The sequence below is a fragment of the Vigna angularis genome, chromosome 2, assembly GCF_016808095.1.
Source record: "Vigna angularis cultivar LongXiaoDou No.4 chromosome 2, ASM1680809v1, whole genome shotgun sequence".
NCBI classification, from domain to species: domain Eukaryota; kingdom Viridiplantae; phylum Streptophyta; class Magnoliopsida; order Fabales; family Fabaceae; genus Vigna; species Vigna angularis.
The window spans coordinates 8,431,173-8,457,055 of record NC_068971.1 but is presented as its reverse complement, the minus strand read 5'-3'; the positions used below and the strand labels follow the sequence as shown (position 1 = coordinate 8,457,055).

Sequence of the window (25,883 nt, the reverse complement as noted above, 5' to 3'; positions counted from 1 at the left end):
ACCACCATTACTAGTTTTATATGTTTTAAGATAAAATAAAGGCAATGTTGAAGTCACCATATAATCGCCAATAAAATTATTACGTAAAAGTAAACGTCAATTTTAGATATTTTAGGGATAAAATTATAGAATTATTTTTATCTAGATCACAATCGTATAATTTAAAAAATATAATTTTGGTTTGAAGTATATTGCTATTTATTTATTGTGAATATAAAATAAGAAGAAATAGTAATAACAGCGATAAGAAGAAATAGAAATAACAGTAATAACTTGGACACGTGTAAGAGAGGGGTTGGGAGAGAGAAACTGAAACGAAGAAGGTTGTCTTAAACAACAGAACAAACTGAAACAGACGACAGTTCTTACAACTGCCTTCTCTCTCTTTCTCTTTCCCAGCAAATATAAAAGACATTAGACAAATTCAATTGCCTGGTCCATGTTTCCAATTTCACTCGTTTTCAACGAATTTCTCCATTTAACGTGCGAACCATCCCAGAAGTCGCTTCCTTAGCCTTTTCCTTGTTTTTTAAGTCTCTGCCTTCATCTCTCTGTTTTTTCCAACCACTCAAAAGCCTTATTTTTCTTCCTCTTCTTCTTTCAGCTCTTACTTAAAACTCCCAGGTGCGTTTCTTTCCGTTTTTCATTCTCAGTGTGTGGAACATTTTGCTGATTTCTAATTGGATTTTGTGTCTGGTGAGAGTATATAGTCTTCAAAGCTTGAATCTTTTCGAGAAAGTATCCGCTTTTAGTATCTGATCATGTCTCGAATAAGACTGTATCAGAAGGAATATAAATGTGAGAAACAAAAAAGTTTGAGCTTTTCGATGTTAAGGAGTGGGATTGTTGGTCATTGAGAGAGTAGTCAAAGCTTTCCGTGTTTGCATAAAATGTGTACGACAGTTTTTGTTTTTGTTTTGCAAAGGTTCAATGGAAGTTTTTCGCTCTTCATTAAAGAACCTACTTCACTGATACTTTTGACTTTTATTTTAATTTCAGTTTTGTAAATTTTTTTGGGTGTTTGTTTTCAGTTAGAAGGCTTAAACTAGAGTAGAACACAAGGGACTAGTTTAGTTCCATGCTTGGAGTTCAAGAATCTTTTGAATGTTTTTCTTTTGCTTCATGTAACCTGAAGCTTTTTGTCTCAATCTCCTGTAATCAGGTCAACACACAAGGAGTCTGCGCCTTTTAGTGTTCTGTAATAAGTATAAAACAAAAGGGTTATTTTTTATTCTGATATTGTTTTTTGATCGCGAAGAAGACAGTTGAGGGATTATTTGGTTGATACTTTCATAATCTTCCCTGCTTTAATGTCCTCTATTAAGTTTACTTGTTTTTCACGACAATTTTCCTTTCCTTCTTTTGTTATGTCTTTCCATATTTGCTTACTATTTATGATTGGAAAAACTATTTTAACAACTTTTTTTACCATGGATTACGTATTACTGTTTTATTGGTCATGTATTTGAAACAGAACATGTATTTGAAACAGAACAATCACATGCTGCCACAAAAGCAGTTGTAAAAAAATTGTGAAAAAAAGTTGTTAAAAGAAAGTTTCCTAACAGTAATTCACAGTTCTTGTTTTTTCTTTCCTATTTTAGATATGATATCAACTTCTTAGATGGGTATTGACTGGGGTAATTTATGCTTTCACATGATTTCTAACTATTACTGCTAGAAAAAGAAGACCAAATAAAATAAAACTGAAAACTGAGCATTCCATAGATATATATGTAATGAGTCAAACTATGGTAATTTGTGGACATCTCTCATTATGTTATTAGGATGTTTACTCATGATGATTCCTCTGAGCATTTACCTGTTTCATCCAACCAACATGCTGCCTGCCTATGTCAATCATTCCACTGAATTTGAATCTGACACTTGGTTACCTATGCACTGCCTGATAAATAACAAAAACTAGGCTGTTAATTTGTGATTGATGCATTATAATATTAATATTGAAGCTAACTGGTTTTTCTTCCCTCCGGTACTAATCTGTATATCTTGTCTCTGTCGGACTTTTGCTGGCAGCTACTGATTGGCGATGAACAACCTCAAACTAGGAGTAGAAGTTGTGAATGCTCATGACCTTGTTCCCAAAGATGGGAAAGGTTCATCTAGTACTTTTGTGGAACTTCACTTTGATGGCCAGAGATTTCGGACAACAACTAAGGATAAAGATCTGAGTCCTGTGTGGAATGAAAGCTTTTACTTCACCATTACTGATCCAAGCAAGTTACCGAGCCTCACTCTTGATGCATGCATCTTCCACTACAACAAAAGCAATGCCTCCAAAATACTCCTTGGGAAGGTCAGGCTCACTGGAACCTCATTCGTTACGCATTCTGATGCTGCTCTTTTGCACTACCCTCTGGAAAGGAAAAGCCTTTTTTCCCGCTCCAAAGGAGAGATTGGTTTGAAGGTTTTTGTTACAGATGACCCTTCTATAAGAGCCTCAAACCCTCTTCCTGCTGTGGAATCCTTTGCCGATAAAGTCCGAGATATAGCACAAGACCAAACACCACCTCCAGCATCATTTACAAACTCAATCCCCAAGAACAGGTCTAGAAAGAAAACTGAGTCGAGGCACACGTTTCATAACATTGCAAAATCAAGTAATGAACAAAAGCAGCAGTCAAAGCCTGCAGCAGATGCCAAGCCAAGTTCAACCTTTGGGATTCATGCGATGAAATCCTCACAGGCTCCTCCAAAAGTTGTTCAATCAGTTCCTGGTGCACAAGACTTTGTAGTGAAAGAAACAAGCCCTACTCTTGGAGGGGGCAAAGTTGTTGGTGGAAGGGTCATTCCTGGGAGCAAGCCAGCCACATCCAGCAGCTATGACCTTGTTGAATCAATGAAATACCTTTTTGTAAGAGTTGTAAAAGCCCGTGACCTTCCTTCAATGGATATCACAGGTAGCCTTGACCCCTATGTGGAGGTCAAGATGGGGAATTTTGTAGGAACTACCAATCACTTTGAGAAAAACCAAAACCCTGAATGGAACAAGGTGTTTGCCTTTGCCGAGGAGAATCAGCAATCCTCTATTATAGAAGTTACAGTCAAAGACAAGGACCGAATATCTGATGATATTGTTGGAAAAGTGTCGTTTGACATGCTTGAAGTTCCTAGACGTATTCCACCTGATAGTCCATTGGCTCCCCAGTGGTATAGGATTGAAAACAGAAAGGGAGAAAAGAAAGGGGAGTTGATGCTTGCTGTTTGGAGAGGCACACAAGCTGACGAGTCTTTTCAAGATGCTTGGCATTCTGATGCAGTAGTCGTCCCTGATGGAAGAACTATATCAAACTATTCTCAGATTCGATCAAAAGTTTATATGTCCCCAATATTATGGTATGTACGAGTCAAAGTGGTTGAGGCACAGGACTTGGTTGCATCTGACAAGTCTAAACTTCCAGATGCCAGTGTTAAGGTACAAATTGGAAACCAGATTTCAAAGACAAAGCCAATAAGGGGCGTGAACCCTCAGTGGAATCATGAGGCGTTTTTTGTTGCTGCATATCCTTTTGAAGAGTCTTTGATCTTTACAGTTGAAGATCGCGTTGGTAACAAGGATGAGACTATAGGCAATCTTGTTCTTCCTCTAAGTAAAGTTCATAAGCGCACTGATGATAAGGATTTCTCAAGGGATATTGGTTGGTTTCTTCTTGAGAAGTCCATGACATCTGCTATGGAGGAGCAAGGGAAAGACAAAGACTCAGAGAAGGACAAGGACAAGTTCTTCAGCAGAATCCATGTCATTGCCTATCTTGAAGGTGGATACCACGTCCTAGACGAGTCAACTTATTACAGTAGTGATCTCATGACATCCTCAAGGCTGCTTCATAAGAAAGCAATTGGTGTCTTAGAACTTGGTATTTTGAATGTTGATGTGTTATTACCACCCAAAACTAGGGATGGAAGGGGAACATCAGATACATACTGTGTGGCAAAGTATGGCCGTAAATGGGTGCGCACCAGAACCATTGTTAACAATCTAAAACCAAAGTTCCATGAGCAGTACACTTGGGAAGTTCATGATACAGCTACAGTTCTAACCTTGGGGGTGTTTGATAATGCCCAGATTCACAATTCTTCAAATGGTAACAAGGATTCTAAGATTGGAAAGGTTCGGATAAGGATCTCAACTCTAGAAACTGACCGCGTTTACACTCACAAATATCCACTATTATCGCTGCAAAACTCTGGTCTCAAGAAGTATGGTGAAGTGCACTTGGCCATACGTTTCTCATGCAACTCAATGTTTAACATGATGAGTTTGTATTTCAAACCCCATTTGCCAAAAATGCACTATACAAAGCCCCTTAACATTATTGAACAGGAAAAGCTGAGAATTCAGGCTGTGCTCATTGTGGCAGCTAGATTAGGCAGGGCAGAACCCCCTCTCAGAAAGGAAGTGGTTGAGTACATGTCAGACACAGACTCTCACCTATGGAGCATGCGGCGAAGTAAGGCCAACTTCAACCGTCTGAGAGAAGTGTTTTCCTTCGTATTTGACATTGCAGATTGGTTTGGAGAAGTTGCCAAATGGAAGAACTCTTTTGTGACAGTGCTGGTGCACATTCTGTACTCAATGTTTGTGTGTCTCCCAGAACTTATTCTACCGACAATATTCCTATACATGTTTGTGTATGGAATGTGGAAATGGAGGTTCCGTGCAAGATTCCCTCCTCACATGAATGCTAAGATGTCTTGTGCTGACATAACAACTCCTGAGGAGTTTGATGAGGAGATGGACACTTTTCCAACCACAAAGAGTGCAGATATAGTGCGTTGGAGATATGACAGATTGAGAAGTTTGGCAGGGAGGGTTCAAAGTGTTGTTGGACAGATAGCAACTCAAGGAGAAAGAGTCCAAGCTCTTCTGAATTGGAGGGATCCACGTGCCACTTCCATATTCATGGTGGTGTGCCTTGTGACTGCCATAGTTTTGTATGTGATACCACCAAAATTGCTGTTTATTCTATCAGGACTTTACCTAATCAGACACCCTAAGCTTAGGGAAAAGACACCAGCTGCACCAGTCAATTTCTTCCGCAGGTTGCCTGCTCTCACAGATACAATGCTGTAAATATAGACCCTTGGTTTCTGCAAACAACTTTTTCTGCCATCAATATTTAAATCTGGTGTAAGCCCTTTTGGCAAGTCTTTTGTTCCCTGACTCATGATTGTTGATTCAAATCTACACTTGCTGTGGACAATTCAAATATAGTATTGTTTCTCTGTTCTGCATTAAGGATTACATCAGATCAGATGCTTGTAGTGAAATTGTTGGCAGGTAAAAAGAAGAAAATTGGAATATTTTGAGTAAAGAATTTATGAACAGTCTAAAATATATCTACAGTACTTTAATCTAATAAGAAAGTATCAGATATGTTAAGAAATTAAACTGATGATTAGAATGTGGACAATAGAGGCTAAATAGACAAATAAACACACACTTGTTCATTTTTACAATTTTCGTGAAAAGGACTATGGAGTGTGATGTTTTACCAACTTTTCATAGAGACTGCATCTTCATTTTTTATGCGGATTGAATTGTTGAACTTTGATTATTTTGTTTTAATTTAATGTGCAAGTGTGATGTTTGAGTAAGATGTATACTTATCACAAATGGCTATATACGTAACAGGTGAAGACCAAAGAAATATATTTAAAATGCCGACATAATGTAATACATAAAATGCACAAAAGTAACAGAAGTTTATATGTATCTTAAACAACATTTGTTAGCTTATATATACAAATTTCTTCATCCATAAGCTTGCAACGCATCACCCAAAAAAAATAGTAAGGGAAAAAGGAACCAACTATCATGACTTGTTCTGTATGATTTGCTAGAAAAGCAAATTCAATTTTTTCTTAAAAGAACAAGAATCAATTAAAAATATTATTTTGTTATTTTATTATAAATTTATAATTATTAATAATTCTTCATGTATATTGTTAAAATTTCAATTTAAAATATCAAACATATGTTTAATATATTTTTTTAAATATTTAATAATATATGAATTTCTAGTGAATTTCCATGTGACTTATTGTCTGGTGCCAATATCTTGTATGAATATGATTAAGCTCTTAATTTTTTGTCTTTATATCCGTAACAATGTGTATATATATTTTTATTTATTTTTTAGTCAATGTGACTTTCATAAAAAAAAAACTCTACGAGATCGCGTCAAGAAGAAAATATAAGAATCAAATTAAAAATAAATATATAGAAGAACTATTGAATTATTGATACGATAAAAATTCAATATAAGAATCAAGTAAAATATAAATACAGAAAAACTATTGAATGATTGATACAAAGAAAAAAATCTATTAATTTTAAAGTTAATAATTGGTTTTAATAATAAAAGAAAATTGTATTTCATAGCCAAAGTTGAGTGTAATTTCCAATAAAATTAAAGTTATAAATATACTTATTATTATTATTATTATAATAATATCAATATTGATAATTATATACTTGTTTGGTATATAATATTGATAATTATATACTAAACAAGTATAAAAACTAAATTAATAATTAAAATAAGAGTTGGATTTCTATTTTATTAATTTAAGAAAATATAAAGTTCTCATTTATTAAAAATTATATTTGGTAAAAGAATTATTACGAAAATAAACAATTTTTTTATGATGAAATACTAATAACTAAAGAGCAATATGTTTTTACATAATACTTTTTCTAAATTTAAATATAAAAATGTATAATTTTACAGTGATTGAAAATCCAACTAAGTTTATTAAAAAATACTGCATTTATCAAAATACTATCAATCATATTTTCTGGATATCATACATTTAATATTTTTTAAATACCTCAAATGTGTTTCTTATAGATCAGTAAACGCTTTACTCTTGTAAAACACAATTACAATTGATTTTGTTGGATAATTGGATTAATTTATTGGGAATTTGTTGGGCTTTTATTTAGTGCCCTAGAGATTGGTTCCTGAGAAATCTATGTGAGCGTGTATTCATAAAATTAATTTTAACATAATTTTTAAATATAAATTATAAAGTATGTATGTATTTTTTAAAATAATACTTTTATTTAAAAAATACAATTATTATTTTATAAAATAATATTTTGGTTATTATCAATGGAAACTAAAAACAATGATGGTATATTAAGTTAGACGTAAAGAAAATAAAGTTATAGATACTTAATTATTTTAATATTATTAATTCAATTTGTGTGTTTATTTTTCTACGATAACAAAAAGTAAAAAAAATATTACTATAATAATTTATTAAAATAAATATATTATTAAATTAAAAAATCATAAAAATTAGTTATAAAAACGAGTATAAATATTTAGATAGCTTTATTTGTTTTATAGATAATTTTTTAATTTAAAAAAGTATCATTTAAAAGATAACATAATAAAAATTGATGTATAAAAAGATTTATTTATTAATGTTATAAATAAATATAAATATTTTCATAATTTTGCTATTGATAGTTTTATTTATTTTGTAGATGATTGTTTTATTATATTAATTATTTTAATTTAAAAAAATGATTGTAGAAGATAAAAAAATAGGATAGGGATACTATTAAAAGAATTCCTTTATTATTCTTCACATTTAACTTCACCCTAGTCAAACACCTTTTTGTTTTGGTTTTATGAATTAGGTTTTGTCATAGTCTGAGGCTCAAGGTCTTGTTCATTGGTACATGTTTACAGTTGCACTTTGAATTCGCATCAAACTTCTCAACTCTGTGGTTTCGCTAATTTCAGGTACTCACTATTTCTTTTCATCAATTTCTCTTTCGATTTTTCTGCATTGATGCTTTTGTGCATGGGAGCTTCTCTCAGTGGCTTTGAATGTGGCCGGGGCTCAGAATTCGGAAAATGAGAGAGTCGAGAGTTTTATTGTGTACCTATTCATCGATTTGCACTTTTTTTTTCTTTCAATGCATTGCGTTTGGGCTTCATATGGAGAGCTTCAATTGTTTGTTCTTCCGGATTAGCCCTTGAGTTAAAACATGATTAGGAAACTGGTTGATTTAGTTTATGTTTTGACTAAAGTTGGAGGGGGTAAAAGTTTATCTTGTTTTCTCTTTCCCAAGTGGTACATTTTTGCTAAAGTTTTGGCATTCTTGTGTTTTAACCCTTTTATTCTGCTTCCTTTGGTTTTCCAGCAGTGCAAGGTTGACAGTGCAGCTTTCCTCTTGTTTCTTCTTTTTGAGTTCACTCGTTCTAGTATTTTGGGTTCCCCAAGGTGGGGCGTAAAGGATTGGGATTTCAATGGAGATTGATAGACCTGACGGCCGGAGTCCTAATCAACTTAGACCCCTGGCCTGCTCATGTTCTGTCCTGCATCGTGCCCATGGCTCGTCCAGTTGGGCTCAAGGAGAAACCAAAGTGCTTGCTGCTGTTTATGGACCCAAAGCTGGAACCAAGAAGAATGAAAATCCTGAAAAAGCATCCATTGAAGTTATTTGGAAACCGAAGACTGGACAAATTGGTTGGAACAATGCTAAACTCATCTCTTTCTTTTCATTTTAAAGTAAAAATTTAATATCTGTTTTCCTTGGTTTAGGAAAAGTGGAGAAGGAGTATGAAATGATATTGAAGAAGACTTTGGAAAGCATTTGCATTCGAACGATATATCCCAACACCACAACTTCAGTTATTGTCCAGGCGAGTTTTGTTCTCAGTATTGGAAATGTGGTTTGTTACATATTTTATAATTAGTTAAACTCAAAAAACTTGGTGCAATGCAGCTATGTTTTATTTTATTTTATTTCTTACTAGGATAATAACTATTCTCTTCACCTGTTGTTTTGTGTGAATGTTGTCAGTTAAAATTAGAATTTTATTTGCTTGTAAATATATTATGATATATGTTATTTGTGTTTATTGATAACTTAACTTTTCACTCATTGATTCTACTGCAGGTTCTCAATGATGATGGTGCTGTATCCTACTTAAAAGTTCAGTTCTAATATGTTTGATATGGTAATTGTTTTTTTATGATATGTTTGGGTGGGGGAAGAAGTGGAAATAGGGTTGACGAATTTGAATCGGTTGTTTGGTATATTATAGAAATAGGAAGGAGAGAATTAAAAGGTGAATTGGTCCCACCAATACTTTTTCACTCTATTTTTTTACCTTAGTGTGTTCTTCTCTCTCTCTCTCTCTCTCTCTCTCTCTCTCTCTCTCTCTCCTGGTTTCTTCTCTATTTCTCTCCAACGAAATAAAATTAAATTTTTCTTTATTTCTCACTTTTTTTTTCAATCATCATTTTTATATTTATTCACTTTATTTCTACACCAAACAGACCCTTAAGGTTATGATATTGTGTACTTTTACTTCAACCTCCCTTTTAATTTCGGCATTCTTCACTTTATGGTTTGATTTGATTCATTGTGACATGTATTCCCTTAGGATTTTAGTCTGATGGTGGAAGGACAACACAACTTGTGTTTCTATTTCAACGCCATTTTAAGTGGTTAATGCTGGACCATTATTTTACTTGACCATTGTTATACTCTCTTCAAACTTGAAGGATAAGACCAATTCTCTTGATGCATGTGGTTCTGTAATAGTTCTTTATTTCTCTGTGAAAGATTACTGCTATTTTTCTAATCCAATTTTATGGGTATTTCTGAAAGAACAAATTAGATAGGTGTTGGGTAGTGGACTGGTATACGGTCATTCTGTTCAGGGGGGAGTTACTACATGCATAGGACTATGAAAGAACAAATTAGATTACCATCAATTCCATCAAATACTTTTCAGTTTGATTTTATTGTTTATTACATGGCGGGTGGATACCTAAAGAGATCAATATTTAAAATATATGCTTCTGGATTTTTTGCTCCTTTTTCTTGACTTAGCTGAATATATAGCTTCTTCCATGTGCAATAAATGCTGCATGTGCTGCGCTTGTTGATGCTGGAATTCCCCTAAAGCATCTTGCTGGTAATCTAGACTAGTTAGTTTGTCTCTTGGTTTATTTCTCTGTTTTCATTCTATTAATAATAATGAATTCTCGTACTTGTCTCTACAGTGGCAATATGTTGTTCTGTAACAGATAGTGGTTCTATTTTATTGGATCCAACCAAAGATGAAGAGGAGGTCAGTAGAATCGCTTTTGGTTAAAATGTCATTTTATTTCCATCTAATTTCTTGGAAATTTAGTCAGCTGACTAAAATTTGGCCTACATTTTACTCATTTGTATTCTACATGCCTTGTGGATAATATTTGAAAATGTCACTAAACCTTTGTTTCCCATTTTAGTTATTGGTGTCATGACCAGCCTTTTGTCATTGGTGTTATAAGGATAAATAAATTACGTTATCCTCACTTTAGGGGTGATTAACATTAATGCTCTTATTGAAAACAGAAACAGTCAACTTTATTCTTGATGGCACATCATTGTTAAACTTTTTATAAACTAATATTATTTAACCTTTTGCCTTTATGTGCTTCTGTGATATTAGAAGATATGGTCAAGCACATTGTTCAGTAATACCTAGTTCATTTGCAATGCAAACTCAACAGATCTTTATTCTTCCATGTTAAAACTATAAGATTGGAGTCTTTATATTCATGATTAAAGGGAATTTGGTTTTCCTTGTAATATTGGCAGCCTTTTTTACTTTGGCAAAGGCATACTCAACTATGTGTTAAATTAGATACTAGCAGTCCACATTCTGACTAGTAACTAATTGTGCATCCAATAGTCAATTTGTGTTTTATCTTCGAGAAATCCATGCATGCATTTAGTTAATGACATGCTGCGAGGCTTAGTGGAACTCAACTCATGATATATATTTTTTGCCATAAACCCATAATAATTGTATAGTTAATGTTTTCTTGTCCTTGTAGCACTGGCGATTTCTTTTACTGGAGTCGCAGGTCTCATGCTTCTTGTACATAAATCTAATTCAATGCTTTTTAATATTATGGCAGAAACTAAAAGCACTGGCCAATTTAGTTTTTCCAAATGCTATTGTTTCAGTCCTACCCGATAGACCATTGCAGGTGGGTAGTGAGCCTATGGCACATGGAATCATGACATCTGTTACACAAGGTGCCATGTCAGGTATTCTGCAACACTTTCTTTAACTTTTCATATTCAGTTCCTTCAGTGGGAATTGTTTGTGCCATAAATATTTTAACTTTACCTAGTATTGCTTAAGCATATGCTTGCATAGACTGTGCTTGTGTTGGTTTTCTCTTCTACTGTGATTGTTGTGACAATGAAAATGAGTGGAGCCACCACCAATTTTATTACATTCTGGGAAAACGTTGGAAAAAACAAAGGGAATTAATTGTATGCAATGTGGAAATTAAACTGGGCCCTATACCACGTCCCTTACTCCTGTCCTGAGACAATTACCCTAAATTAATTATGCAAATAAAAACTTCAAGCTTTTTGACATGCATTTTTAAGTCTATCAAAACAAAAATTAAATACCTTTTATCACCTAATCCTAATGAGTGAAAATCAATGTATGGAGTGTTTATTGTTAATTTTGTTACTAATTCTAAGGAATAAAAATCCAAAGTAAATCACTGAAATATTTTTTGGACCATTTTTTGTTAACCAAAAATGTTCAATTTAAGATCATAGGAATATATTTTTTTTTACTTAATCAAGTTATTTTCTAATTTGAATTTCCTCTAATGTTAAATCAAATTCAAATTATTGAAGGTGATTTTTTGTAAAGTTCATACAAATAAATGTAATGCATTATATTCACCAAACCACAAGATGAAACAAACGACGGGGAAGAATTGTATTTTTCTCTTTTTGGAGAGAAGGAAAGTACTATTGCTCGCGTTTAGCTCTGGAAAGGTCAAGTTAGCAATGATATTGCCTGTATGTATGATCACGATGAAGTGATGGCTGAAGTGGTGGAATTTAAATAGGGTTCTAAAGGCATTACTCTGAATTATGATGCAAACGTAATATGATGATGACATTTTTAGTAACATTAGAAGAGCCTCTTATGTCCAATAACAACACTGGCATAAAGAATTATTAGAAAGGTCACCAAAAAGGAAGAAGAAAAAGGGTTGGCTACTTGCAATTCTAACCCTTGTAGATGCTTTCTACCTGCATAGATTGTACCTTAAATCTTGCTCCACTTTATTTTTCTTCTATTGATGCTACTTTGGCCTGTTTCCTCCCTTGTAATGGATGCATTTAGGGTTTTCTTATTTATCACATCTACCATATTAATTAGAAATTCCACTTCCTAAAACAAAATACCAACTACCATGTGTGGACTTGAACACATGCTAGTCATATCAGCTATGTTACCAACGCCGTCTAAGCCTGGTGACTATAAACATCATTTTGAAAAATTGGAGGATTAAAAAGAATAGTACTCCCTAATGGAAGGAGTAAAAAATATAAGGAATATATATATATATATATATATATATATATATATATATATATATATATATATATATATATATATATATATATATGCATGAATGTGCTAGGCCTGATAAGCTATAATAAGTATAATTGTAATAAAATATGATAAAATAAAAATAGGGTGTTTACAATTATCTAATAAGTTTTCTGTTTAACCTTTTTGTAGCGGATGATTATCTTCACTGCCTAGAAAGAGGTCGTGCTGCTAGTGCAAGGTTGTCTGAATTTTTGAGGAAGAACATAGGACCGAAATCTACAAGTGAGGGATCTTAAGCAGGGTGATTTCCTATCTTTTTGGATGTAGTTTATTAGTGTCTAATTTCCCCCCTGCAGCAAGGGGGGAGGATGGGATATCTCCGCAGATAGTGTTGCATATATGTCCCATTCATGAAATTTTCATTGAAATGATTAAAGGATTTTGTTCGTGGTTGATTGTAAAATTGCGAAAGCCAATCAATCTGGTCTTTCCTGGTCTCTTGGTTAGTTGTATATTATCTGTCCTTAATGTATTTCTGTGTGAATTTATAAGTTTAAGCAAAGGATTGCAATCAGGTGCTCTCAAAGAAAAATGTTTGAAATAATTTGTAGAAGTTGTATGATCCATGATTATGATTTCTTCGCGTCATGGCTCCTGTTACAGCAAATTTTGTACGACCTATGAAAGACTAGGGATAGAATTAGGTCCTGACGTTAGTGTTCTGTTTTGTCATCTTTGTGAAAAAACTGTTAGGAACCCAATTCAATGTAGGTTGAAATTTGTCTTATATATTGAAAATAAAACTTTTACAGAGAAGAACCCCTATAATCCCCAGAGCATAAGCTCCGATAGAAACTATTTCTCTGCCTAATAACAAAGAACCCCAATCCACCCCCAGACACCTCTCACGTTCCCTCTATATGTAACCCCGTTTCTCCTCTCCTCTCTTTAACTATTTCCTCCTTCGGTTTTCCCTCTAACGGACCCTCAACATTGTCCTGATTCATTAAAGCTGTCAGAAACCCTTTTGCATAAAACCTTTATTTCTTGTGTAATTCAAATTGTGAGATGACTATTAACAGTTTATAAAGGGAGCCTCTCCCCTTTGTTTTTCATAACCAGGCAGGAAAAGAGTCCTAGGGTTGTATGCACATTAAGGAGAATAGATCAAATGGGGTAGAGGCAGAGAGAGATTGGGGACAAGCTATTTATAGGATTATGTTAAAGATCTAAAAGCCAATTTGTTTATTAGTATGACTTGCTACTAAACATTATAACGGCATTTGATTTAGGTAGCTGACTTCTGTCAGTGAGAAAAAGCTTTTGGTAGTTCTAATTTTGATTGGTTAGATCACTTACGAAGGGAAATTTGGAAAGTTGAACAAAACGCATAACACTTGCAATGAAAGTATTTATTGCACGAATGTTCGTAATTTACAATCTAACACAGGTGATTATAGAAATACACATTCCTTGAACAAAACACATTGCAATGAAAGTATTTACTGCAAGAAATTTCATAATTTACATTATGATGACCACCAACATATACCTGATTATAGAGTTAACAGAATCAATTAAATTACAAAATAGAAACGCCCATTCCTTCTTACAGAATATCCGTTATATGATCTTTTATTGTCCCTAAGAGCACCCCATTGCTAACGAAACACAGCCAAGTCTTTCCACAGAGCCTATGGGTTACGAAAGAAAGGATACACGATAAAATAGAAAATGAGAAGAGTAAAGTAGTAGAAAATGAAATGATTGTTTGGTTGTTTGGTAAAACTGAAGAACAAAAGACAAACAAATGAAGGGAAATAAAGTAATATATTTAGAGAATGGGAAATAAAATTAGGATGTAATAATTTTGTTTGTATATATGAGGAATAATTTTTATGTGTGTATTCTTTTTAGCAAACCAAGTGCAAGTTTAGTTTGATATTTAGATCTATGCTTTCAATTTAAAAAATATTTATATATGACATCATCGAGTGAGCTGTGCAGTTTGATAAATATATGACTGAAAGAATTAAATGCAGAGAGAAACGTAAATGGCTGTTTGAAGAATTAAATATAGAGAGAGAGAAACGTAAATGACTTTTAATGGTTGAAGAGAGAGATATTAATGTATTGATTAAAGAGAGAATATTTCTTTAAACACTACCCAACAATGCATCAGTTTTATACACTCACCTCCAGATTCCACCCTATATCACCCTATATACTATTCCACTCAATAATAACTGAAAAATGATATAATTTTCGAAACCCATAAAACTAGATATTTCACTGTTAGGACAATATCAATATAACTAAAACAAAGAATCCTTGCTTATTGACAACAAAACTGTGACCATTAGATAACCTCTGCACTTCTCTCATCAATCTTTATATCTTCAAAGAAAACTCCTTTAGCTTCCCTAGACTTATTTTATAGACTCAAAATTTAAAATATGCACAACGAAAACCTTAGCCTGTAACCCTTCACCATTCTTATAATCCACCCATGCAACCCCAAAATATCATTTGCGTACTTTACCTATCAACAAGGGACATAGCAGCACATGCACAACAACAATTTCATGCACTTGGTATTAACCATATTATGATTTCGCTCCCAAGGTAGCTATCATGAAAACCATTAAATGCCAATATCAAAAATCCCTTCTAACTCTCAGGATTCCAACGTCTACACTAACAGGAAGAAAATATAATATTTTTCTTCATCTTACCGTGGCCCCACATGCATTGAAACTCTTCACTTGCAAAAAGATACCCAGCTAGTGGCTCCCCCGCACCCCCGAGTCTAGCCGGATTCCCTTTAGTACCCACCGGAATACGTCGGTGCGGTTCCCCACCGGTCTCGGTCCGATAGTGGTGGTGATGGCGTGATGAATGCGTTGAGTTATTTGACGAATATTGTCACTTCGAAGGTCTACGACGTAGCAATTGAGTCCTCTCTACAATTGGCGCCAAAGCTTTCTCGGAAACTCGGGGTTAAGGTTTGGCTCAAGAGAGAGGATTTGCAACTCGTTTTCTCATTTAAGATTCGTGGAGCTTATAATATGATGGCAAAACTTCCCAAGGAGTTGTTGGAAAAGGGAGTTATCTGCTCTACGGTGATTGTTATGTGAAGAGGGTTAATCCAAAGGTGAGGATTATTGGGGTGGAGCCCTTTGATGCAAATGCAATGGCGTTGTCATTCCATCATCATTAGAGAGTGATTTTGGACCAGGTTGGAGGATTTGCATATGGTGTGACTGTTGGGATTTGCACCTAACTTACGTCATTTTAATTTTTTTAAAATATTTACACAGTGCAACCTCTTCAAACGTGCCACGTATTCATCAAACTGCAATACTCACTCAAGTTTGGCCACGGTGGCATTTGCATCGTTATGTTTTTAACGACGTGAGCGAAAAGGACCAGATTGAACATTTTTTAACGAAATATGGGGTCTTATTAAACTTTTTTAAAAGATAGGATCACTTTGAACCAAACCCCTAAAAGTAGGGAACAAATGATGTATTAAACCTAGAAATAAGGTTTTAAAATGATAACTCATTAGTTTTTAATTATTGTTGTCAAAATATGTTAGAATTCGCAGATTAACCTGGTCCACCACAGATTCAGACCGGATTGAGTTTGAAAAAAATAATTTTTTTATATGGGTCAATTTTCGCCTAGTTTAATTTAATTATTTTTTATTTTTTATTTCAATATTATTAGTTATCATTTTTTTATTGTATCATAAAGGGAATAAAGAAAAAAGATGTTTGAAGAGAGCAAAATATTATAAATTTATGCATTCAATACACTAATATTATAAATGGATAAGTGATACAAAAATTATCAATATTATAAACTTATTTATTCGTTTTTTGGGTTTGCTTTTGGATTACATTTGAGTTGTATGTTAATTTTTTTATTTTAAATTGTCTTTGAAGTTCAACATCTTTTAGAATGAAATTATTTAAATTTGAATTACAAAAAAATTATAATTTTTTTTGGATTTTAAAAAAAACTTGTAATTAAATGAGATAGTGAGCCAACCCGTTTAACCCACCAAGCCCTGATGGATCAGACCAGGTTCAATTTTTTTTGGCTCGCTAATAAATAAACAAGGTTGGGTTAGCTCACTAGATGACTAACTCGTAATGGACTAAGCCGGATTGGACCGAATGACCTGGTTTGACATCACTTGTTTTTATAAATATTATTTACTTGTTAAAAGTGATACAATTTTAGTTACTCGCCTAGAATTTAAAATACATTGTTAGTTATATATTTTCAACAGTTAAAAGTGAACAATTTATAAATAAATGAAAAACAAGATAATTTTCAAAATCAACAAGTATATTTAAGGCAATTTAATAAAGGAGTGTCAACCTCTAATTGCATATCACACTAGTAAGTTGAGTTTGCAGTCAACATCTACACCTACTTCTCAATAAATCTTAGAACGTAAATTATAAATCTAACTCATGATTTTGATTATTTCATTTGACCATACTTAGTAAATTATTGGTTGGTATTGACTAGCACAACACAAGTTACCATTCAACAACCTACACCACAATTACCTAAACAAATTGCAATTTTAGTTCCCAACTTTTGACATGTCCTTTGGTTGTTTCCTCAAACTATGGAATGCAGAGAGCGAAATACACAAACTTTTGGATACTGTAAATTGTCATTTTGTGAAGTAACAAAGCAGAACATAGTTGTTTCTACCATTTTTCTAAAGGATCACTTCCTATAACAATCAACTACATCTTGCTGTTAATTGTCATATAGTTTAAACATAGTCTCTTTAAATAAGCTTCTCATTCTGGCATCAAAGTACTCAAAAGAACAGAGAGTAGAACCAAACTATCAGCATAGAAAATGAAGATTAATTTTTTCACAAGAGCAACCTTTCCTTTTTTGGTCTTTCTCTTCCTGTCAAATGGTTTGAACATTGAAGCTGAAAAATGCCAACCTAGTGGCAGAGTTAAAGGAGGAAAGATGCCTTCAGGGCATTGCAATGAAGAGGATGATTTGTGCTGTGTGCCAGGAAAAACATATCCCACATACACATGTTCACCAACAGTGTCTAGTCACACCAAAGCATATCTCACTCTTAATAGCTTTGAGAAGGGTGGAGATGGCGACAGCCCTTCAAAATGTGACAACCAATATCATTCTGATGACACATCTGTGGTGGCACTTTCCACTGGATGGTTCGACCACAAGAGCATTTGCCTCCATAACATCACCATTAGAGGCAATGGCAGAAGTGTGGTGGCCATGGTGGTTGATGAATGTGACTCATCACAAGGATGTGACAAACATCATGGCTATCAACCTCCTTGTGCCAACAACATTGTTGCTGCCTCAATGGCTGTGTGGAAAGCCTTAGGCATCCCCATGAACCAATGGGGATGGATGGATATTACATGGTCTCATGCTTAAATCTTATTGCACAAATTGGTGAAAAATTCATTTTAGAAATCAGTTTTATAAAATTGAACTATGCGTAAATTTATCTTTTAAAATTATATTGATAAATAAGTTTGTTTCTTTATATTATGTATCGGTTATGGTTAATTTTCTATAAAATGTAAACCTTTCATTTGTTGATAATGTATTGACTTAGCTTATTCATTGGATTGTGGTTTAGATTTTATATTATTTCTTATTCATCTTTTAGCTTAACAAACTATGGCGAGTGAAAAGTAATGTATTGTATATTATAGTTTTGTACTTAGATTTTGTAAAATTCATAATTTTAATACCCATCACCCGGTTTAATTTCTAGTTTATAAAAATCCTCATATCATCCCTTCAATTAAGAATGTTTTTCAATTCGACTCATTTGACGTGTTATTCTAAAAGTATTTAATATGCTATCCCAAAAATATTAATCGAAGTTATTTTTAAAATAAGAAAGTAAAAAATATATTTTAAATACTTTCAAAACTATTCTTTTTTAAATAAGAAACTAAAAGATAACTTCCAAAGGTTGTGTTGGAGCTATCAAGGCATCTATTAAATTTTATTAGGTTTAATACATTATTTGGTCCCTAGTTTTTGGGCTTTTGTTCAAATTTGTCTTACGTTTTAAAAAAGTTCAGTTAGATCCCATATTTCGTTAAAAAATGTTCAAAATGATTTTTTTGGCTTACGGCGTTAAAAACATAACGATGCAGTTGTCTCTGTGACCAAAACCGAATGATGTGTAAACTTTTTGCAATATGTGGCACATTTGTTATATTTGAATGTGTAAATTAAAAAAAAAATATAATGCTGTCAGTTGGGTTTAACGAAATGGGTTAAATCAAATTACCCTTATCTAAAAATCCTATCGCGATTTCTGGGTTTAACAATCTGGTGAAACTTGTCTTGTAATCACTGTGGCGTAGTGATTCCTTAAGGGTGTGTTCATTTGGGGTTGATTGGAGGAGATGATTTGGGGGAGAGTGATTGAATGAATTTGAGGGGATTTGAGGGTAATTTTTTTGTGTTTATTTGAGGGGATTTGGAGGTGATTGAGAGTAGATTTAGAGGTAAAGTTTGTGAGAATTAGTGTAGGATTTGATTGATGTGACAGTTTTAAAAAAATTGTTTAATTGGTAGAAATTATAGATTACCAAAATGCCCCTAGGTATTAAGGTGATATAAAATGATATTTGTTTATGTTATACTTATTTGTAAAAATGTTTATTAAGAGTAAAAAATTACAAATAATTATTAAAAATAATTTATAAAAATTAATTAAATTATAATTTAGTAAAAAGTTTTTTTTTAAATGTAGTATTTGTTTTGAATATAATGTAGTTCCAAGTAGTATGAATTTATTTGTTATAGAAGTGAGATTTATTAATTTTTTATGAAGGCGATAATTAAACGAAGTTATACTAATACATAACATAATATAAAAACAACGAACATAATAACATAGAAATATACTCCATATAGATCATGATGAAATTGCTTGAGTGAGGTTTGTAAGCAATCAATCACATAAGTCAAGTACCAGAAAAAGGTCATCTAATACACTGACGAAATAGTAAGCAACTTAATTGTAAGATCCTTGAAAATATTTGTTAGTTACTAGAAAAAAAAAATTAGTGAATAGTAAATTGTGAATAGTAAAAAGTGAATAGTAAAAAGTGAATAGTAAAAAAAAATTATTTTTGGAAAGGATAAGTGTTACACGTAGCTTTGAGATCAGAATTCACCAATTTGCAAATAAAAAATTATTTTTGCAATAGTAAAATGAATAGTAAAAATGAATAGTAAATTTTTTTACTATAAATAGCCAAGGGGGGGAGGCTGGAAATTTACACCAAAATTCTAGAGAAATTGTGAGAGAAGAGAGTTGGAGTAAATTCTAGTTGAAGAGGGGAAATTCTGGAAGTTTCTGGAGAACGGTTTGAGAAGAGGAAACTAAGTCTGGAATAGAGGTAAGGGGAGCTAACTTTGAGTATTTCCCTTTGTATTATCTTGAGTCTTGAATATGCTATATTTTGCTTTTGTCTAATCTTAAATCTTGAATATGAAGTATTTTGTTTCTGTATGATCTTGAATTTAAATGAGAGTATGCTTTCGTGTTGATATCCAAGTGTGATAGTTGTAAAATGTGATGTTGATTATGTTATGCCATTTGTATGTTATTATTTGTTTATTTTTGTATTTTGGAAGGATTAGAAATTGTCTAACCGGCTCTGCCAGATTCAATTTCTTGTTTCCCCAAACATTTTATTGCTTTCCTTATTTATTTATATTGTATTTTTGGATGGATTAGAAGTTGTCTAACCGGCTCTGCCAGATTCAACTTCTTGTTTCCCCAGACATGTTAATGTTCGTGTTATTTAATTATATTGTATTTTTGGATGGATTAGAAGTTGTCTAACCGGCTCTGCCAGATTCAACTTCTTGTTTCCCCAGACATGTTAATGTTCGTGTTATTTAATTATATTGTATTTTTGGATGGATTAGAAGTTGTCTAACCGGCTCTGCCAGATTCAACTTCTTGTTTCCCCATAAATTTTATTGTCTTATCTATTTTTTTTATTGCATCTTTGTGGAAGGATGAGAAGTTGTCTAACCGGCTCTGCCAGATTCAACTTCTTGTTTCCCCTGAATTTTTATATTAATATTATTTTGATGGTAAGGGCAACTAATTATTTTTGTATGAATTTATAAATATACGAATGTTGAACTGGTGTTCTCTTGCGAAACTGTTTTATGACTTTTATTATATTGGGTGTTATAACTGAAACTGTTAAATTGTACATGTTGAGATGCGATGAATTTATTGAATGAGTTTGTTGGCTGAAATTGATCTTGTTGGAAGGTCTGGAGTAAGGGTTCTGTAATTGCTTATATATGAGTATTAAATAGATATACAGATACTGTTTGAGGTTGTTGTGAGAGGAAGTAAAAATATTAAAATTAGGCATTTTAGATTTAGAGCATAAGGCAACAAGGTAGATAAATTAAATAAATAAATTGATTAATTATTGAGGGCCTCCGTTTGTTGGTAGGATAGAGGAACCTTAAAAACCTGAGTTGGCACATCTCTGATCATAGAGCAGCCCTGGCCTGGTCCAGTCAGTTGTGACTAGTCATATGTGCTGGCGTCGAAGGTGAGTTTGATGCGTTCAGACATCTGGGTCCTCTCCGGTGACCAATTGGAGTAAAGAAAAATTTCTACTAGGATGAAAATAAAATAAAACAAGTTGATTGTAGATGCATAATATTATCATGGTAAAAATTTCATATATATTTTATTTATTATTACATTGAGCCTAGACTTTAATATGTAGTTCCTACGATATGTTGATATATTTTGGTTGATCCATGATCTTTGTTTGGTGAAAATATGTTGAGTCATACTCGTTATGGGCAAAATGAGTTTATAATATGAAGCATAATATATGGTAATATGTTTAATTTATTGATACCAAAACGGGTTATTATGAATTCTTGATTAAAGAATGAACATGATTGAGTTAGGTGGATAAGAGGGTATGAATTGTTGGTTTTATGAAATGTTGGAGTGGATATGAGAAATCATTACTTATGAAATGATGTTTACTACCGGGAGTAGTATGTTCGAGTTATACTATGAGAGTTTGGTATGAGCAAAGTAACACCTGAGGTTTATGAAAGCAGGCAGAAAGTAGTCTGACCATAAGGCTTTGACATAAACATATGATTCGTAAGTTATATAGAAGCAGGCAGAGAGGGGTCTGACCATAAGGCTTCAGAAAGTAAGACATAGTATATAAGTGAGGCTTAAGGAAGCAGGCAGAGAGCGGTCTGACCATAAGGCTTCATGAGTAAGCATGGTACACTTGTAAGATTTATGGAAATGGGAAAGATGACTTTGATAATGACGAATTAATGACATCGGAATAATGATATTTTATCAATTGCAGAAATACGTGATTAAAATATTTTTATTACAAGTTTAATGATTTTATGATAAGGTTGGCTTACCCTTATTTGTTTGTACTATGATCATATAAACTCATGTTATATGTGATTAGATAATGTTGCAGATGCGGTTGAACAAGCTTAGAGATGAGAGAGATGCGGGGAAAAAACTTTCAGGGATTTTTGTAAAAAGAATAAATTTGTATTGGGAAGATTATGTTGTGTAAAACTTATAAGTTGAAATTTCAATGGTGAAGACTATATTGTTTAAAGTTTGTAAGTTTGGCATTGTACTTTGGATTAAATGAAATAAAGTTTGATTGTTTATAAGAGATATCAAATTAATTTAGTCTCTACTATCAGTAATACCCTTTAAAATAGTAGGGTGTTACATTAATCATCTAACCGGTGAAGAATTAAGTTAACATTTTCATTCAGGTGAGCAAATTGTCGGTTCATGTCGAGAGATAGGTTTGTCAAGTTATCTTCAATATGCTAAACCCGCACCTGCATTTGTTCCATACCCTGCATTCTGTGTTGCAAGTCTTGTACCCGTTCCCACATTTGAGTCATCATATTAGGATTTGAAAGATGTGGAGGAGGTTCCACAGGGTTGGCATGATGGTGTGGTTGCTCTTCTTCTTCATCATCGCCGACATCGTGTTGCCAAACACCGTTGACATTAACAATATTCAACCTCTTCAAAGAATTAATTGAAAAATGATCTCTGGTCCCAATATGAGTGCTGACATTGGCATCAACATTCACTCCACAATATTGCATGATTTGGGTGATAAGGACACCGTACGGAAGGGGTGTGTCACCGGCCTTGCATTTAAGCATATGTTGCATGATGTGATGAGGCCAATTGATAGCTATATTATTTTTAAGCACCCATATCATAAAGATATTCTCCTGCAATACCCTTGCAAAATTTGCAGGTCGTGGAGTCAACATGTGCACAATAACATAATGCAGAAGTCTATCATTAATATTCAAAGATCCAACTGTTTTAACACGTTCACCCTGCATTTCTGGTCTAACCATAGTAGCTAATGCCATATCCCGATCATAGGGAAAGTCGTCTGGGATAGTTGAATAACACAATTGTTGGCCCTCATACTTCATATTAGCAACATTCAACCAATCAGCAGGTTTCAATCGATTTCTTGTCTTGTTGACCTCACTGACCAAATATCCATTACCAAAAATCTTTAGATTTGAATAAAAAACTTTGATCAAATCCGGATAGAAGGGTGCTTGCAACGTCACAAATTCAACCACTCCTTGAAACAGAAGATGATGAGTAAAAAATAAGTTTGAACCGGCAAATGATTCAAAATTCATTATTTTTGGCACAACAATATTCCTTGTGTAGAACTCAGCTCCGTAGTTTTCCATCTGATGGCTATGACTGAAGAAACAACGCTGATCTAATTGTTCTGCAATAGATGGTCGGACATCGGCTGCATCTTCTGCCTGAGTTACAGATTCTTTTCCCTTACGATTTTTTGTAGGCCTTTTGCTTGATGATGAGGCCATTTAACAATTTCTTCAACAAAACCATACATAAAAACATGCACAAGTTAAGTCATAACAAATTACAATATATTAATAATTACAATAATTAAAGACAAATCATTAGATGATAACCATAACATTAACTTCAATATTGAACATGATGAAGGCCAAGATGTAATAGTATAATTGAGAAACATGACTACAAAGTAAGGAAAACATTCTAACATTCACCACCCGATATCATTTTACATAACTTGTTCCACCTCTTGTGCGGTGGAAGTCCCATTAACCTCTTTGTACATGTGGGGTTTGAACATAAGAAATCATAACATTGATCGAGCAAGTTTTCATCAGCAATATTCATAGCACTCAACATCTCATAAATGTCGCCCTCTGTGTATGTGTATGTGGAGCTGCGACATAGTATTTGATTTCTATCTTCCATTGCTGTGACTTGACGCACCGCAGCACCAGAAATTACATCGAAGTGAACATTTGTAGAGTTAGGTACATTTGTGAATCCATCGAGGCTGGTGGTCAACTTGTCAAATTGCGCATCTATCACATCGACCATAGGTTCCTTCCTTTTGGAACCTCGTGAAGATGATGTTCCTCCAGATGGAACGGATGACACAGATTGAGTCTGCCCTGGACTATACTCATCCACGGATGGAGGAGGTGATGGTGGAGTTGGGTCTCTATACTCCTGATAGGTAGGCTCTTTAGGAATGTACTCCATATTCTGATTCAGATCAACCTGTACACGAGGCCCAACCTGCTGACGACGCGCTTGTTGTGCCTGTTGTGCCTGTTGTGCTTGCAAAACCTGTACTCCATACTCAGCCTGTTGTGCCTGTTGTGCTTGCAAAACCTGAGCAATCTGCCGCATTGCTTGCGCCAGCTCTGCAGTAGCATCTACTGGAGTAGGATTTCTTGGTCGTCCCGACATCCTTTTCATTTATAATGAAAAAGATAAGCAAGGAAAATAACCACACAAAGAATATCAAAATTACGTCAGCGTACTAGTCGAGCTCACTCCCCAAAAGCCCCAAAGAGATTTTTTTTTTAAAACCTAAGCTCTGATACCAAATGTAACACCCCTTATCAGGGTGCCACTAGAAAATAACGAAATCAAAACTTTTACGCCAATTTTTTTTTTCAATTAACATCGTAGAAATAAACCATCAAAAGTTTAAGCGTCTTACAACATAAAGTTTAAGCGTCTTACAACATAAAGTTAAAACCTTACAAATATCAAATTCAATATTCAAAAACATAAAATTACTTAAAACATGATAAGTCCCCCATAGTCATTCCCATAACTCTCGTCGTGCTACTTCATCTCTGCCTCATCTGCAACGCCATCTACTCCCGTACAAGTACGATCATCGTAGGTGGAAACCACAACCACAACATTTCAGGGTGAGTAACGAGGAACCTAACATAGCATATAATTTAAATATCAAAATATCATAACTTAGATTATCCTAGTCACAACCTTACAATACAACACAATGTTCAACTCGTAACTCAGACCATCACCACTCAGACTATCAAGATCATAATATTACAATACATCACAAGATTAAGCTCACAACTCAATCATTTACTCAAGCTTCTGTTGTTTCCTTGAATTTTGTCGTATCAAACCTGTTTCGCAAAACAGGGCGATTCGAGCCGTCCTCCATCGCAACTTCAGACCTATCTCCCCGACCTCTCAAGGAATTACGAGTAAAAACTTCGGTTAGGCGCACCCACCGAGCACTATACTCACACGAGCCGAAGTCGTTGGGCGAGACATTCAACCCCCTCTAGTCCCCGCGCACGAGGAAAGGGTGACACTCGAATCTCAGTCTCCGCAGAGACTCAACACACTATCGTATCGCAATACGAACACCATTGATTCGACAAGAATTCTAAGGAAATGACAGAACGCTTGCTCTCACAGTTTCACCATCACACTCGAACCTCAATCTCTTTCAGTCCTCTCATTCTCATAATTCATTCTTTCCTCTTCCAACAATGGAAGAGGATTCTCAATACCCTCTTACCCACACTCTTGGCCAAAGAGTGTAGATAAGTATTCCCAACGAGTAAAAAATTGAATGTTGTCCACACTGACCTTTGCTTGTTATTTTACTCATAATTCTCTGTACATAACTTCAAATGAGTTCATTTCTTTTTTATTGGAAACTAGACTCAAATATCTTTCTTTGGACATATAAATCTAAATTTTTGGACTACAGGGCTAGCTGCAGTAGAATTATTAAAAAGCGGAAACTTTCACCACGCTCTGGTCTTCTCAGTTTTAACCTTTGCTGACTGTTTTACTCATAAATCTCTCTACCAAACTCCAATTAAGTTGGTTCTTGCTTTGTTGGAAACTAGACTCAAATATATTTCCTTGGACATATAAATCTAAATTTTTGGACTACAGGGCTAGCTGCAGTAACATCATTAAAACGCGGAAACATTAATCACGCTCAGGTATGTTCAGCTTTGACCTTTGAT

General features: G+C 33.8%; 3 protein-coding genes across 4 annotated transcripts; all 3 read left to right on the top strand.

The window, feature by feature from the left end:
• Positions 1 to 371: 371 nt before the first annotated feature.
• LOC108320703 (FT-interacting protein 3) lies at positions 372 to 5,347 on the top strand. The gene is made up of 2 exons (XM_017552216.2): positions 372 to 624; positions 2,038 to 5,347. Exon 2 carries the CDS (start codon positions 2,051 to 2,053, stop codon positions 5,093 to 5,095), a length of 3,045 nt encoding a protein of 1,014 aa, XP_017407705.1. The 5' UTR covers positions 372 to 624; positions 2,038 to 2,050; the 3' UTR covers positions 5,096 to 5,347.
• A 2,281-nt stretch (positions 5,348 to 7,628) lies between these two features.
• On the top strand, positions 7,629 to 12,996 carry LOC108320702 (exosome complex exonuclease RRP46 homolog). 2 transcript variants are annotated; one of them, XM_017552213.2, is made up of 8 exons: positions 7,629 to 7,781; positions 8,186 to 8,511; positions 8,587 to 8,687; positions 8,945 to 8,965; positions 9,899 to 9,971; positions 10,060 to 10,127; positions 10,966 to 11,098; positions 12,612 to 12,996. In XM_017552213.2, the coding sequence occupies exons 2-8, from the start codon at positions 8,292 to 8,294 to the stop codon at positions 12,716 to 12,718; spliced, it is 723 nt and encodes a 240-aa protein (XP_017407702.1). In that variant the 5' UTR covers positions 7,629 to 7,781; positions 8,186 to 8,291; the 3' UTR covers positions 12,719 to 12,996. The 2 variants fall into 2 exon arrangements, with proteins under 2 accessions (XP_017407702.1, XP_017407703.1); XM_017552214.2 differs by having other exon boundaries at positions 7,644 to 7,781; positions 8,189 to 8,511.
• A 3,749-nt stretch (positions 12,997 to 16,745) lies between these two features.
• Positions 16,746 to 17,998, top strand: LOC108320707 (putative ripening-related protein 1). The gene has a single exon (XM_017552221.2). It carries the CDS (start codon positions 17,313 to 17,315, stop codon positions 17,877 to 17,879), a length of 567 nt encoding a protein of 188 aa, XP_017407710.1. The 5' UTR covers positions 16,746 to 17,312; the 3' UTR covers positions 17,880 to 17,998.
• Positions 17,999 to 25,883: the final 7,885 nt, after the last annotated feature.